At 31.3% G+C, this 17041-nt stretch overlaps 2 protein-coding genes across 2 annotated transcripts; one reads left to right on the forward strand and one right to left on the reverse strand.

The window, feature by feature from the left end:
* Positions 1–342: 342 nt before the first annotated feature.
* Positions 343–1983, forward strand: LOC133796537 (endochitinase EP3-like). Its single transcript, XM_062234091.1, has 2 exons — positions 343–819; positions 1338–1983. The coding sequence occupies exons 1-2, from the start codon at positions 387–389 to the stop codon at positions 1748–1750; spliced, it is 846 nt and encodes a 281-aa protein (XP_062090075.1). The 5' UTR covers positions 343–386; the 3' UTR covers positions 1751–1983.
* A 9328-nt stretch (positions 1984–11311) lies between these two features.
* LOC133796538 (endochitinase PR4-like) lies at positions 11312–12455 on the reverse strand. Its single transcript, XM_062234092.1, has 2 exons — positions 11990–12455; positions 11312–11888 (listed from the first exon to the last, which is right to left on the reverse strand). The coding sequence occupies exons 1-2, from the start codon at positions 12399–12401 to the stop codon at positions 11482–11484; spliced, it is 819 nt and encodes a 272-aa protein (XP_062090076.1). The 5' UTR covers positions 12402–12455; the 3' UTR covers positions 11312–11481.
* Between the last annotated feature and the right edge of the window lie 4586 nt (positions 12456–17041).

Here is a 17041-nt window from a genome sequence, read left to right on the forward strand (position 1 = left end):
ATTTGTTTAGAGATATACTAAAAGGCGTCATACTTAAAAAAAAAAAATGTGACATATTATTATTGATGTAATTTAATATCAAATCTTATATATTTAAATTTAATAAATATTATAAATTATCAGTAATAAATAGCACTTATGATTTATTTATCACAATTTCAGAGATTTTAAGTAACCCAAAAGTCACGCAACGTAACTAATGCATTAATTAGAGACGACAATATTTGAACATCGTGAAAACGTAGTCAAGAAGAAACCGTGTGTTGACTCTTGACTCGTGACTCTTGACAAGTCGGAGTACAAATCAGAGAGTACTATATAAATAATATTAATTAGCTCACGTTCATGATCATGATCAGCCACTTTATTCATTAATCTCTGCTAAGATGGCTTCTCTCAAAGCACAAAACAATGTAACATTAACCTTGTTGTTGTTGGGAATCATAGGCTTATTAGGCCTCTCCAAAACTTGCAAGGCTCAAACACCCTGCGGATCAAGCACATGCGCCGCAAACGAATGTTGCAGCAAAAGTGGCTTCTGCGGCACAGATGAAGCCTACTGCGGCGCCGACTGCCGAGGAGGTGCTTGTTCCACGAACGGCTTCTCCGTGGGCGATATAGTGACCCCAGAATTCTTCAGTGACATATTGAACAATGGAATAGCTAACAATCAAGCGTGCCCTGGCCAGAGCTTCTACTCTCGGGACATTTTTCTCGAAGCTCTCAACTCTTACCCTCCCTTTGGCAAAAGTGGCTCTGTCGATGACTCCAAACGTGAGATTGCAGCCTTCTTTGCTCATGTCACCCACGAGACTGGCTGTAAGTAACATCCATTCTACTTGTTAAGTATTTTTTGTTTGTTCCACTTATTGAAGAAAGAGAGATTTATAGTATTTAAATTTTATGTTTCTATTTAAAGATTTTGTTTTTGTTGAACTCTTGGAAAAATGATATTTAGAACCGCTGCAATCGATAATTATTGAAAATTTGATATTTTTCAATTTGTATTTCATATATTTCTATATATGCATATACTTGATGATAACTTTATATATACATATATATATCTCAATTATTAATGAATTTTAATAGCATAAATTTTATACATTTCAATAGATTTCGATGTATTTTTTTTTAAATCCATGCTCAATGATTTTGGATAAATCTCGGCAATCTTCAAAATTTTAAAGCATATTAGGTGTAAGAAATAATATTATTTAGCGTGTTTGATGGATTTTGATGATAACATTTCTTCATCATTTTATTTCTACTAATTAAGCATTTATTTATTTCCATTAAAGAAATGACTAACATTGCATGCGTGCATGCATGTGCAGCTTTATGCTTTATAGAAGAGACTGATAACCAAGCAAAAGTCTACTGTGATGAAGAGAGAGCAGCAGAGTATCCATGCAACCCAAGTAAAAGATACTACGGACGTGGCCCTCTGCAACTCACATGGAATTACAACTATGGAGCAGCTGGTAAAGCTAACGGCTTCAATGGCCTAGAATTCCCTGAGACTGTGGCCACTGACCCTCTTACTTCGTTTAAAGCCTCCTTGTGGTACTGGATGGACAATGTTCATTCTGTCTTGGACCAAGGCTTTGGAGAAACCATTCGGAAAATTAATGGCGATCGCGAGTGTGGTGGTAAAGAGCCTGAGAAAGTTCAAAGTCGCATCCAATTCTACCAAAACTATTGTCAGAGATTCAATGTTGATGTTGGAAATCCTAATCTCTCTTGCTAATTAAGAATAATCAGTTCCAATAACAATGTTGTTGTTGTTTAGTTTTATAAATTCCAATCTATTTATTCTAGTGATCAGCTATTGCTGGTCAATGTTGGTGAGAAGAAATAAGTGAATCAATGTATGTTACTTTTTTCATTTATCTTTATAAAATCATTGGATTTAAATCAAGTTTCGTGTAAAATCCTGATTTGATCTAAATCATTTATTAAACATGCTTATTATTGGCACTACGGATTGATACTTCATTACTAATTAACCTAGTAATTATTGTATTATTATTGAGATGTGTTGCAGGACGAGTAGGCTAAATAGTCTATTATCATTGGATTTTGTTAAAAAAAAATACTGTCATTCAATCAGTCCACTACAAAGTACAAAAAAATGCCACTTCAACCCTGTATTAAAAAATTTATCAAGACATAAAACAATTTTCATAATTATTTTGTCTTGTAATTATTAACCTACTAATTACACTGTATTTTAAATTAGAGAAATTTACATAAATATGGGAAAAATAAACATAATTTCTATATTCATGGAGAAAAAAATAATTATACAAAATATGGTAAGTTTTGAAAAAAAATAGTTTAAAATATGGTAATTCCATAGAATATAAAAAATAGAATTACCATAATCATAAATACATAAAACTCTTTCAATCTCTCATTTCTCTCCCTCACGACATATCTTTCTCTCTTTTCTCATTTCTTCCTCTCTCCTCTCCCATTGGGTTCTCTCTCAGCCCTCCGCCGACGATGCTACCTCCGCCCCCGCCCCTAACGACGACGACGTACCTCCACCCCCGCCCCTGATTGCGACGTACCTCCGCCCCTCTTCTTCTTCATATCTAGTTTTATTTTTATTCTCTTTGTTCTTGTTCTTCTTTTCACATTTGGTTTTGCCATTTCAAATATGATTTTCCACTTCATATTTTTTTTTTACTTCTAATCATAATTGTAACCGGTTACAGTCACGATCTGTTACAATTTCTGGGTTTTCTTTTTCCAAATCTATTTAAGTAACCGAGTACAATGGCGTCTAATTATTTTTATTCATATCTAATTTTTTTTAGATCTAGCTGTAACTAGTTACAATAACGATTAATTTAGATTTGTTTGTTTAGATTTGATTTTTTTTTTCACACCTGACTAAGTAACCATGTACCATGATGATTGATTCTTTTTTTTAGATCTGAACATGTAATAAGTTACGATTATGACAAGTTTATCTTTTTGGTTTGTGATCCTCTTTGTTTTCAGGTCTGGCTAAGTAATTGATTACCATCTCAACTGGTTCTTTTTTTTTTTATATCTATTTTGTTTTTCAGACCTAACTGTAACCAGTTATCTTCACGAACAATTTAGTTTATTTTTTACATATCAGTTTTTTTTTTCCAAATCTCACTAAGTAACTAGTTACAATTCAGTTGATATTTTGATAATGGTACATTACTAAAAAATCAAAATTATTTTTATAGTTGTAACTAGTTAATACAACACCACTTAAAAATAAAACTGATTTTTATTGTTATAACCAGCTACCACACATTACTAAAAAAAATTAACAGTGGCATAGGATTACTATCAAAAAAAAAAATCAAAATTGTTTTGATAGTGGTAACCAGTTACTGCAGATAAAATGTTGATTGAGAAAGATAAAAAATGAAAGAAAAGAAGAAGAAATGATAATAAAATATATGGTGATGAAAGTCTCAGATTTTTTTCTTCAAAGAATTATGTAAAAATATATTTTATAAAATATGAATGATAAAAAATAATACAAATAGATTAAAATTATAAAAATAATCTCAAAAACATATCAAAACTATTTTCTAAAAATGTATAAAAGATAAAATATGGTATACAAATAAAATTTTATAAATATATGGGAAAAAACTCTCAAAAACATGTAAACAAAAAAAATATACCATAAAAAAAACTGTCATATTTTCCAAAGTTTAACAATAAATAACATATATGGTGTAATTTCCTCAATAAAATTACACCTTAAATGATACGGGTTCGGAGAAAGAAGGTAAAAATGGATCTAAAATTAGGCCCAAAACTATTGGTTTTCGAAGAGGGTGACATAGTCCATAGTTCAGGCCCATCTAAAGATGGTCTACTTGGGCCGAGGGATCCAATACAGGCAAAGCCACAGCCAGCCAGCCATCCATTCCGCTCCTTTTCTGAAATTTTCGGCCAGAGAATCAAATTGTGAGATGTGAGTTCTCTGTCACATTTTTCTTCGGAATCTGAGGATTTATATGAATACATGCATATTTATGTTAGAATTGAGTGGTTAGAATTCTGTTAGGTTGATAGAAAAGTTAGTTTGTTTCAGTTACTTATAACTAAGTGAGCTGGTTTTAGTAACTGTTGGTTACTGAAATTATGGACTCTATTAACATTGTTTCATTGTAATTGTTCAAGGCTGATGAATAAGAATTTCCTCTCTTACATTCTCTAAAACTAATATGGTATCAAAGCGCAGTGATTCGTAAGTCCCTTGTTGTTCGTTCATTTTTTTTCTCTGTTCTTTTACTCTTACTGCCATGGCCAGAGGTGGAGGAGTTCAGACACGACGCAATGCTGCTCGATCAAATTCAACTGACGACAACTTAAATGAAGATTCTAATCTGTTTTCTGTTCTTGATGATCATTCTCGATCTCACACTGACGATCCTCGGAGCCCTTATTATCTTTCCCATGGCGATCATCCTGGTGCCACTCTGGTTCCCAAAATCCTTACAGGCAGTACAAATTACAGTTCTTGGAGAATATCGATGATGGTGGCATTACTTGCTAGAAACAAAGTGCAATTCGTCAATGGAAAGCTTCCTCCACTAGATGAAGACAATGAAGACTTCGACATGTGGAATCGATGTAATAGTCTTGCGATTTCTTAGATACTCCATGTTGTCACACCTGATATTGCTAATAGTATCATGTACATGGAGAATGCCTCTGCCATTTGGGATGAACTTCAAGAAAGATTTCATCAAAAGAATGCTCCAAGAATCTTTGAAGCTAAACGGTGTATGCAAATTCTTACTCAGGGATCGAATGATGTTACCACTTACTACACTCGTCGAAAAGCTTTATGGGATCAGATCCAATAATATAGACCTACACCTGTTTGTATATGTGGGGCAATGAAGACTATTCTGGCTTATCAAGAAGAAGATCGTGTTCTTGAATTTCTGGTTGGTTTGAATGAGTCCTATACTAATGCCAGATCTCAGATTCTTTTACAAGATCCCTTACCTAGCATTAACAAGGTTTATGCATCGATTATCCAAGAAGAGAGACAACGTGGCATTACACATACTCACACTGAAGTTACCCAGTCTGTTTCAGCTCTTCAAGGTTCGTTTACCCTTGGACAATTTGCTAGATCTAGTCACTACAACAGACCTCGCCTAACTTGTACTCATTGTGGCATGACTGGTCACACTGTGGCAAAATGTTATAAGATACATGGATATCCACCAGGACATAAATTTCATGGAAGATTACCAAATAAACACAATGGTAATGCTGGTCCTCCTATTTCTAAGCCTACTGCCAATTTCTCAGGATGTCCTGATGCTTCTGGCCCCAGATTGGCACATGATCAGGAGCTGATATCCAACTTGACTGCTCAATGTCAAAGGTTGATGGAGTTGTTTAGACAGAAAGGTCAAGAGTCATCACTTACCTCATCCAATTCTTCTAATTCTGATCCTCCCATTGTGTCTCATTTCTCTGGTAAGGATTTCCCTATTCCCAAGTCTTGATGGATAATTGATACAGGAGCAACACATCATGTGTGCCCTGATATTTCTTTATTTCATCACACCTGTCCCAGCTTGAATATGACATATGTTCATTTACCTAATGGGTCTAGAGCAAAAATCACTTGTCTTGGTACTGTTTATGTTTCATCATATATCATCTTGACAGATATGCTTTGTGTCCCTGAATTTCAATATAATTTGCTCTCTGTCAATTCACTAATCCAATCTGCTTCATGTTCCTTTCATTTTTTCCCTGATTCTTGTATTATTCAAGATCCTATGAAGACACAGCAGATTGGGACGGCTGACAGATTAGGGAATCTATACTATTTGAATGCTTCTTGCAATTCTAGTACTCTCCACCATTCTGCTCAAATTTTTTCTTTTTCTGAGTCAAAAATCAGTGATAACATTGTATGACACTACATACTAGGCCATCCTTCTTGTATAAAAGAACATCCTCTGAATAAAGATTTGCAATTCAGACATTATTCTTGTCCTCATTTTCATTGCATTGTCTGTCATTATGCCAAACAAAAGAAATTGCCTTTTATTTCTTTGCTGAACATTGTTTTGACCTTATTCATATTGACATTTGGGGCCCTTTTCATACTTTAACAACCGAAGGATATAAATATTTCATCACTATTGTAGATGATTGTTCTAGATTTACTTGGGTCCATCTTATTAAACAAAAGTCTGAAGCACAAACTGTTATTCCAACTTTTATTCAGCTCATTAAAACTCAGTTTGGTGCTCAAATCAAAGGCATTCGGTCTGATAATGCCAAAGAGTTACAGTTTCCAGAATTATTTCACACTCTTGGTATTGTCCACTATCATTCCTGTGTTCAAAGGCCACAACAAAATTCTGTTGTGGAGCAAAAACATCAGCACTTGCTTAACGTAGCCAGAGCTCTTCTATTTCAGTCTTATATTCCCTTATGCTATTGGGGTGACTGTATATCCACTGCTGCCTATTTGATTAATCGGATTCCTAGTCCTAATTTGAAACACAAAAGTTCTTTTGAGGTTATTTATTCTAAGGTCCCTAGCTATGAGCATTTGAAAGCTTTTGGTTATTTAGCTTATGCTTCTACATTATCTGCATCCCGAACAAAATTTTCCCCTAGAGTTGTTCCTTGTGTTTTCTTAGGATATCCTGTAGGCATGAAAGCTTACAAAGTGTTAGATCTCAACACCAATAAAAAAAATTCTTCTAGAGATGTGCATTTTCATGAACATATCTTTCCTTTTGTTCAAAATGCTGAGTTACCAAATGGATATCATGAATTTTTCTCTAATGTGCCATTTCCCTCTCTGTCATCTCCATCCCAATTGTCAGCTCCCAAATCTGCAGCTCCTGCTCCCACTTCTCTATCCCCCAGTGGCAGACCAGCTCGAGTTTCACAAAAACCTTCTTATTTGAATGCTTATCATTGTTTTTTGTCCACTAATCCTTCTCTTGCTATACCACACGTGTCACTCTCAATTACTTCACATCCTTTGTCTCATGTTATTGACTATAGCAGATTTTCACCTTCATTTCGAGCTACTGTTTTGTCTATTTCTAGTCATCAGGAACCTGAATTTTTCAGTCAGGCTCATGGGATTCCAAAATGGGATGCGGCTATGGCATCTGAAATAGCAGCTTTGGAAGCCAACAATACTTGGTCTATTGTTAGTTTGCCTCCTAATCATCATGCCATAGGATGCAAATGGGTGTACAAGATCAAGTATCATGCCGATGGCACCATTGAAAGACACAAGGCCAGATTAGTTGCCAAAGGCTATAGTCAACAAGATGGGATTGATTACACAAACACTTTTGCTCCTGTGACAAAACTGGTTACTGTCAAACTAGTTTTAGCTTTGGCTACTGTTCGAGGATGGCATTTGCATCAATTAGATGTTAATAATGTTTTCCTCCATGGTGATTTGCATGAGGAAGTGTTTATGACTATACCTCAAGGGTATTGTCCTAAGGGGGAGATACCAGTCAATGCTGTTTGTAAACTTCAGAAATCCTTATACGGTCTCAAGCAGGCTTCTAGGCAATGGTTTGCCAAATTTTCAAGTGCTTTAGTTGATGAAGGATTCCATCATTCTGCTACTGATCATTCTCTTTTTATGCGACAGTTTGGCAACAGTTTCATCATCTTGTTAGTTTATGTAGATGATGTGATTTTGGCAAGTAATGATCTGGAAGAGTTAGATACTTTAAAGGCAAGATTGAATAACAAGTTTAAGTTGAAAGACTTGGGAAAACTAAAATATTTTCTTGGGTTAGAGATTGCTAGATCTGACAGAGGAATTTTTGTATCTCAAAGGCCATATGCTCTTCAGGTTCTTGAAGATTTAGGGTATCTTGGGTGCAAACCACTAAGTACTCCTATGGAAGCAAATCTGAAACTTAGTCAAGATGGCAACCAAGATGGGAAAGATAATCTGGCAAATCCTACTTTGTATAGAAGAATAGTTGGGAAACTACAATATTTGACTATAACCAGACCTGATTTATCTTATTCAGTCAATAGGTTAAGTCAATTTTTAGCTAGTCCAAGAAACAGTCACATGAAAGCAGCTCAGAGAGTCCTACATTATGTTAAAGGATGCCCAGGTCAAGGTATTTTCATGTCAGCTAATTCTCAGATCAAATTGGAAGCCTATACAGACTCGAATTGGGCAGCTTGTCCTGATACTAGAAGATCAACAACATGTTTTTGTATTTTCCTTGGAGAATCTATTATCTCTTGGAAAAGTAAGAAACAACATACTGTTTCTAGGTCCTCTGTTGAGGCCGAATACAGGGCCATGGCCAACACAACCTGTGAATTGATTTGGATTCTTTCTGTATTAGAGGAGTTGAAGATCAAACATGAAGGCCCTGCAATTCTGCATTGTGACAACAAAGCTGCTCAACACATAGCAGCAAATCCTATTTTTCATGAGAGTACTAAACACATTGAAATTGACTGCCATTTGGTTAGAGAGAAAGTTCAGAAAGGGATCATCCAAACCAGTCATATTTCAAGCAAGGAACAACTTGCAGATATTCTAACAAAGCCATTGTTTCCAAATCAGTTCAAGCTTCTCAAAGACAAGATGAAATTGGAAAACATATATATTTCATCTTGAGGGGGAGTGTTAGAATTGAGTGGTTAGAATTCTGTTAGGTTGTTAGAAAAGTTAGTTTGTTTCAATTACTTGTAACTAAGTGAGCTGGTTTTAGTAACTGTTGGTTACTAAAATTATGAACTCTATTAATACTGTTTGTTGATCCCAAAAGAGGGTGTTTTAATATTTAAACTCGCAAGTGCACGAATCGTTTCGGAATATAATGTTCATGTAAGTACGAGGTCGAACCCATGGGAGTTGACTAACATCAAAAGAAACTATTTCAAACAAAGCAATAATATTCTAACCTAGTTCCAAATATTTGATGAGATTTTGTTTTAGAAAAATAAAAGACAAGTAATAAAAAGATTTAAGATCAAATAGAAAATTGGTTTTCAAATGATATATGTAAAATAAGATTATTAAGATGTTAGAATCCACAAAATGCAAGTTCAATAGTATTTATAAGTATATTGATTCCCAAGTTTAGATATAGTTGAAAAAAATCACACTATATGTTTTTCAAGATACATTTTCTATTCAAGCACAAATTACTTTCAAAAAGGTAGGATTTTTCTTCACTTATAAAAGATATAATTTCTAAGCATTAGTTGTGTTACAACCTAATGAAACTACAATAAATCAAAGAGATTATGTTTAGGCAAAATATGATACTTATGCTCTAAGAATTAGATGTGAACAATTTAATGAAAAACATTTAATCAAAGAATATCATATTTTTGCATAATGAAGAACTAAGTGTAATATGCTTTAACACTCAATAATAGATTAAAAATGCATATCTTTGATAGAAAAATCCATAAACAATGTTGTACAAATGGGAAATCAACATACAACAAAAAAAATACTATCTAGTTACATTTTGCTTCATCATCATCTTAATAACCTTTGAAAAAGATTAGAAGCTCATAACTAGATAAAAATTACAAAATAACATACTTGACATGCTCTTCAAAAGATGAAAATGGTAGAGAAAATAGTGAAAAGAAGAGAGAAAAATATGTGTAGAAGATGTTGAAAAGATGAAAAAGAAGAGCTCCCCAAATGGTCTTACAAGACTCTATTTATAGGCAAAATATGGAGATTAAATTAATCAAATTAAAATAAATAAATTGATTAATTTAATTGTGTTGGGAAGTGGTAGGATAAATAGAGTAAGTGTAAGAGTATTGGAAAGATGAAATGTTTGGTTGGGTAAAATATTAGTGAAAAGCTAGGGTAAAAAAAATGAATTATGAATGTTTATTTATGTAAGAAAAATAGGAAAGAGTAAATTGATATTTGAGTGAAAAATATTGGGAATAAAAATGTAAGTTTTGGTCTTATTTTTGTGGCTGGGTTGACTTGGGGGCAGTTGGTGTGTGATTGGGCCATGCGGCAATGTGGTGTTTGGAGCAGCTGCTGGCTCTTGGAGATGCATCTTGGGCCTTGGCTTCATGCGTGGAGGAGCTTTGGAGGCTGGTTCATTATGTGAAGGCTGGTTAAGCTTCAGGATGATGCATATGGGACAGTTGGCGGCATGATATGCTGAAGGAAGCTGATTGACTAAAGATGAGGAAGTGGCATTGGGCCTGAGGTGGAGGAAGGCAGCACTTGGGCCTTTGAAAAATGCCATAATCTTCTTGTCTTTCTCACAAAATTATCACTTTTCTCTTCTTTTCTCTTCTTTATTTTCAAGCATAAAAATTTCCCTACAAAATAAATTATAATAAAATATTTTCAATTACAAAATAAATCATAATAAAATATTTTCAATTATAAAATAAATCAAATTAATTCTTTGAAAATATTAATTATAACTTAATTTATATTTAATATTTAAGCTCAACATTACATCTTTTTACTCCTAACTTAACAATATTAATTTTAAATAATTTAAACTATAACATTTTACAATAATATAACTATAAAAATACACAAAAATCTATAAAATTAAAATAAACCTAATAAATTCAAAATTACTTAAAAAAACTTAATAAATCAATTAAGAACTCAAGAACTAAGCAACAATTAACACATAAAAAGTAGTAAAATAACTCTATTTTGTTGAATTATCACTGTTTCATTGTAATTGTTCAAGGTTGATGAATAAGAATTTCCTCTCTTACATTCTCTAAAACTAATAATTTATATTTATATATATATATATATATACACACTAGGTACGTAGAAGCAACATGTGGAAACATGTATTTCCGGTACAGTTCAGGTATTTCCGACATCTTTGCTCCTTTTGTTCGAGTTTAAATAGGTTTGTTTGATGCATGTGGAAACATGGCTGAGATTGTCATTGTTTTTGCAGCATTATTATCCTCTATGTGATGTAAAAGGCAGTTATGAATCTCAGTTTGAACATACAATCTTACTCAAAGGGATTAAATTTGCCCTTGCATGGCGGCTGTACAACATATTGCCTTACCTGAAATAAAATTTGAACTTTATCCTTTAAAATTTTATATTTTATTTATGTTTGTTTCAAATTGAGTTTTGGTAAAATACTCTTTCTTCCAGTAATGGAAATGTTTAATTATTTCTGATTGGAGGAGTTTACAGATTTTCTGACAAATTGATTCATCTGTTCTTCATTGCATATTGAAAAAAAAAAAAAAAAAAAGCATGATAATAATAGAAGTAACTGGTGAGTAATGGGAATATATAAGCTCTTTATTTCCTTCTTAGGTAGATAGAAGCGATCAGTACTCCTAGCTTATTAGTAGAGTACTAAGACTATAACAATTTATAGTAAGAAACCATATTCTAACAATTTTGTTTTCCCTTCTTTATATATCTAGCAGTCTCAACACAAGGAGATCCTAGCAGAAGAGATTTCTTCCAGTACCAACACCGAATTGGCGGCAATAGTTGCGGTACAAGTCGACCCGAGCTTTGACTTTGGTAGGCTGTTTACCACCACATTCAAATTCACCATTGATTTTTTTAATGGTTGCTCCAAAGCCTTGGTCTATGACCGGACTAACATTCTCCACCCAGAACCACAAAGCTGCTTTAAACGAAATAACAGGGTCATTGGCCACTGTTTCAGGGGAGTTTAACCCATCAAAGTTGTTGGCTTTCCCAGCTCCTCCATAGTTGTAGTTCCATGACAGTTGGAGCGGACCACGCCCATTGTACCTCTTCTTGGGGTTGCATGGATACTGTTTATAACTCGTATCACAGTACTTTTCATTTTGGTTTCCAGTCTCTTCCTTGAAGCAAAAATCTGCCCACAAAGTAAAAATGACTTGATCAGTAAGTATTTCAATACACAGAAAGAGGAGGAAGTAAGGAAGAGAAGAAGAAGAAGAAGAAGAAGTTTCTTACATCCAGTCTCATGAGTGACATGGGCAAAGAAGGCTGCAATCTCACGTTTGGAGTCATCGACAGAGCCGGTCTTGGCGAAACGACGGTATGAGTTTAGAGCGTTGAGAAAAGCCTGTCGAGTGTAGAAGTCCTTGCCGGGACAGTTTGGATTAGTGGCCTTATTCTTTATCCCATTGAAGAATTGTGGTGTCACAATGTTAGCAACTGAAACTCCATTTGTTGTACAGGCGCCTGCTTTGCAATTTGCACCGCAGTAGTCATTCCCTGTGCCGCAGAAGCCGTATTTGCTGCAACACTCGCCGGTGGCACATGTGTTTGATCCACATGGTGTTTGAGCCATCACACTTGCAGCTTCAATTGCCAACAGGGTTAGGCTTAGTAGTAGTATATTTCTCACTTTTAGGATAGCCATTTTAGAGACTGTGTAGTGATGAAACTTAGCTTCTGTTGAGCTGATATTTATAGCAGGAATTGAAATAAATGCTCAATGGAAATTTGAAATTCTATACCCTGTTTGTCATATAATTTCTAATTTTTTTCTATGAATTTTAAATATATGAAATTTTTATGGTACTATCATTTTTATACGAGGTTATATTTGTTTGGACGATATATTTGGTTATACTACCGATTCCTGTGTTTTAATAATTATTTTTTTGTATTTTATTATTTGTAAAATTATTCAATTAGACCAAAACAAAAAATTGAATATTACAATATAACGGTCAAACAGAATATATGAATTTTTGTTCTAAGTTGTTAATTCGCTTAATTATTTGTAATTTAAGTTCAAATTTTTTTAATTAAAATCGAATTTATAATCTATTTAAATCATTTTACAAATCAAAAAATAATTTATCAAAATATAAAATTCAAATAAATAATGAGACAAAATACAATGTGTGTAAAATGATATAATCTTTTTTATATTAACAAATTTGTATTCTCTTATACTTTTATTTTTGTAAAATAATATCACATAAGATATTAAAATACTGTGAAATATTTACAATTGTATTCAAGGTTATTGATGTAATGTTACATACTTTTATTACTTTTATTTTCTTTCTCCTTCTTCTCTTTTAACAATATTCTGCAAAATATATATCTAATGAGAGTATTGTCGATAATGTTCTGGTGATGCGATTTAATAACAGATCTTATACACTCTAATTTAACTTAAGTTAAATTATATATTAAAATATACAAAACTCAATATTATATGTAGAAGTAGTTTTGGAAACCCATAGATAGCAACATTCGTATAAATAAGTTTAGGAATAACACACCTAATTATAGAGTGAGTAATTAATTTGTCTTTTTTGAAATATAATATTCAATCCGTAATTATATCAAAAAAATTATATTTTTCACAAAAAAAAAATTAGAGAGAATGATGGAATAAAATTGGATAATGTTTTTTTTTAATTAAATAGCATATTAAAAAAATTAATCCAATAACCTAAATAATTTTTAGTATGGATAATTTAATTATATTGAAAAATTTAAGATAATTTGATCCTATAAAATCCATACAAACTGATTAGGGAGAGAGTAACAAACTTTTCAATCACATTCAATAAAGGGTTTTTTGCTCCACAACTCGTAAAGAAAATGGGAAACACAGACACTTGGTTGAAAAGCGAAACTGCCTCATCTCTTCTTGCTCAAGCTAATAAGAATTAGGCTTAAGACTAATTATTCCTCCCCCAATATAAAGTTCTAGAAAAACTCTCATTAAAGTCCGCCACCAAAGTCCACGGAGAGATCAAGACGATCTATCGTCGTAAGGTGCAGTGACTTTGTTTTTTTTTTTTTGTCATGAGAATATGAGAATAGAGTTGGTAAAATATCTAATTATTTATAATATAAAAAAAATTATTAAATAGTTTTTTAATGAGTGATGTAAAATTATATTTTTTACTTAATTGAATAATATTTTTCTATATGTAGTGAAACACTATTCATCAAGCTATAAATATATATATTTTTTTATAAACTTTTGTATATATATGAGTGTGATATTATTATATTTAATTATTTTATTTTTTAAAATGAATAAAATATTTTTTAAAAATATAATATTTAAATGATGTAGAGAAAAACTAGAGAAGCTGATGTAAAGTATAATGTAAAAGTTTGAGGTAAAATATAAAAAAAATATGTTTTGGTAGTGTATTTTGTAATACACTTTCTCTATAATATTTAGCTAAAACTCACAAAAACATCTTCCATCAGCTCATTTATACATATATTTATAATAGTTATGCACAAACTTCAATTAATCAATATCTACATTTACATTTTCTTTAAATAATATTTTAATATTATTATTTTTCTTTATAAGCTTTCTCTCTCTTATTTAGTATATATATTTATTATTTCTTTTTTCTTTTTTAATTATTTTATTTTATTTTACTTTAATTAATAAAATATGTTCAAAGATATAATATTTAAATGATGTAGAGAAATATATAGAGAAGCTGATGTATGTTATAATAATGTAAAACTTAAAGGTAAAATAGAAAAATGTATGTTTTGGAGAAATATTTTAAAAAATGGAATAAAGTATCCATTCGAATGCTCTTAGAGCAGTGATGGTAGACTTGACTAAGTAAAATAACTAATTAGCTAAAATAAAAATAGCTAAGAAAATTCTAAAAAAATCTAAAAATAATCATGCATCAGATGAGGTCAAATGCATATGTATTTTACATATGTACTTTTTTATTTAATTTCTCACTCTTCTCTCATCTCTTTCTTATATTATATGTTTTGTTTTTTTATTTTATGAATAAAAAATGGGAAAATACCAAGTTGGTGCCAGTATTTTTTTCGAATATTCGATTGGCCCATATATTTTATTAAATGACAATTCAGACTTTTTAGTTTACAAAATAGTATCATTGACCTGATTTTGATCAAAATATTTTCAAATATAACATTTCTTTCTTAGCTCCTCGACCACTTTCTCTGCTACTGTGAACTCATCGCATCTCTAACGATCCAAAAATTGATCTTATAATTGAAAATATTTTGACAAAAATTAATTGGGTTTATGGTACTATTTTGTTCAATTTTGTAAAATACGGTGTCTAAATTGTCATTTAATAAAATAGAGGGGTTGTTTGCGCATTCAGAAAAAATATATAATATTTAAATGATGTAGAGAAAAAAAATAGAGAATATAATGTATTGTAAAATGTTGAGGTAAAATAAATATAAAAGAGTAAATTTTTGTAAAGTAATTTAAAAAATAGAATAGAAAAACTAGTCAGTGCTCTTTGATTTAATATCTAAAATTTAGCTAAGAGTTATGTTTTTTTTTAGCTAAAAGTAAAAGTAAAATGTAAATTTTCCACAAAAGAAATAGACTTGACTTAGACTTTTGAAACGCATGCTATCAGGTGAATTGAATTGACTTGGTAGAAATTAGGATTGTGCAGAAACAATTCGATCCAATAATAAACTGATCGATCTAATGTCAACCGACCGCTAAAAATTGGATATCCAATCATGATTGGATTGGATCGGATGACATTTTTAAAAATCCAATATTGGATCGGTCGATTCTTGGATGACATGTGAATCCAATGGATCCAACCGACCGATCAAATCCAATAATGATCCAATACCATCCAATTAATATTTAAATAATATTTATATTATATATTTTTTTTAAAAATCAAGTTTAACTAAAAATAAGGATCGGATTGGATGGATCCAATCAATCCAATTAATATTGGATGGATCCAATCCGATCTAATAAATATTGGATCAAAAATATTGGATGGATCCGATCCAATACAGGGATTCATATCCATTGGATGGAACCGATCCAATCCAATAACTTATTGGATCGGTTCGGTTCGGTTGAGCATACAGTATTGGATTGGATCGGTTGGAGAAATCCAACATCCAATATATAATTTGATTGAATCTGAATTGGTCCAAAAATATTGGATATGATCCAATAAACAGCCCTACCCAAAATCATGGCCATTGACAACAATATTTTTCTTAATAGATTGAGTGGAGAACGCAGTAATAAATCTTTGGTTTTCCAATCAAAAAGGGCAGGCAGTGCATATTTTCCACAATCACAGCTAATTAATTAGACTTGTCAACAAAAAAAAAATAATGGTAACGTTTGTCAAGTTTCTCAATCATGCCATCGGGCTAATTTTTTTATTTAAATCAAATCAGCATATTACATGAATATTTTGACTTATAATATAATTACTACACTCATTTGTAGTATTTGTTTCTTCTTCTCTCTCACCAAGCAAAATGAGGAGACTAACATATATCCACTTATTTATTTTCACCAACCAACAACAATAATGATCATTACTAGTGCCAATCGTTGTAAAACTAAATATTCAGTAATTCATTTTATTTATTAAACACTATTCATCTTCTAAACACTTTTAATTAATATCTTTCTCTTTTTCATCAGCCCTTTAAAAATATTATATTTAAAATGAATAAGAAAGATAAAAATATATATATTTAAATGATTCAAAAATAAATAAATAAATCTAAGTAATTAAATTGATTTTATAGTGATGTAGTTTAAATAATATAATAAATGAGTCATTGTGAGTATTCTTAAAAGTAAAACATTCTTAACGTTATTATGTATAAAAGGATAAACTCTATTTTTCCCAAAATTATAATATTTGTAGATTTTTGCCATTTGAATTTGTTTGTTTGGCAAAAATACTCCTCGAATTATAATATTTGTAAACTTTTTCTCATTCCGTCCAAAATAATAATGGTTTGGTGAAAGTTAAAAAAAATATTTAAAAAATTATTTTTTTATTAATTAATTGATTTTAAAAATAAAAACGCATTTTTAAATTTATTAAATTATATAAAATCCAATAAATAAAAAATCAATAAGCATAAATAATTTTTAATCTAAATATCATTTTCGAAAAATTAAACATAATATTTCTAAACTGAATTAAATTAAAATCTTTAATTTTTTACTTGATTATTTTCTAAATGTTTAATCATCTACATTTGGTTGAGATTTTAATTTAATTT

The sequence above is a fragment of the Humulus lupulus genome, chromosome 8, assembly GCF_963169125.1.
Source record: "Humulus lupulus chromosome 8, drHumLupu1.1, whole genome shotgun sequence".
In the NCBI taxonomy this organism is placed as follows: domain Eukaryota; kingdom Viridiplantae; phylum Streptophyta; class Magnoliopsida; order Rosales; family Cannabaceae; genus Humulus; species Humulus lupulus.

Coding starts and splice junctions, on each gene's coding strand:
- LOC133796537 (XM_062234091.1), top strand. CDS start 387: ATGGCTTCTCTCAAAGCACAAAACAATGTAACATTAACCTTGTTGTTG. Junction 820..1,337: donor TGTCACCCACGAGACTGGCT/GTAAGTAACATC, acceptor ATGCATGTGCAG/CTTTATGCTTTATAGAAGAG.
- LOC133796538 (XM_062234092.1), bottom strand. CDS start 12,401: ATGGCTATCCTAAAAGTGAGAAATATACTACTACTAAGCCTAACCCTG. Junction 11,889..11,989: donor TGTCACTCATGAGACTGGAT/GTAAGAAACTTC, acceptor CTTTGTGGGCAG/ATTTTTGCTTCAAGGAAGAG.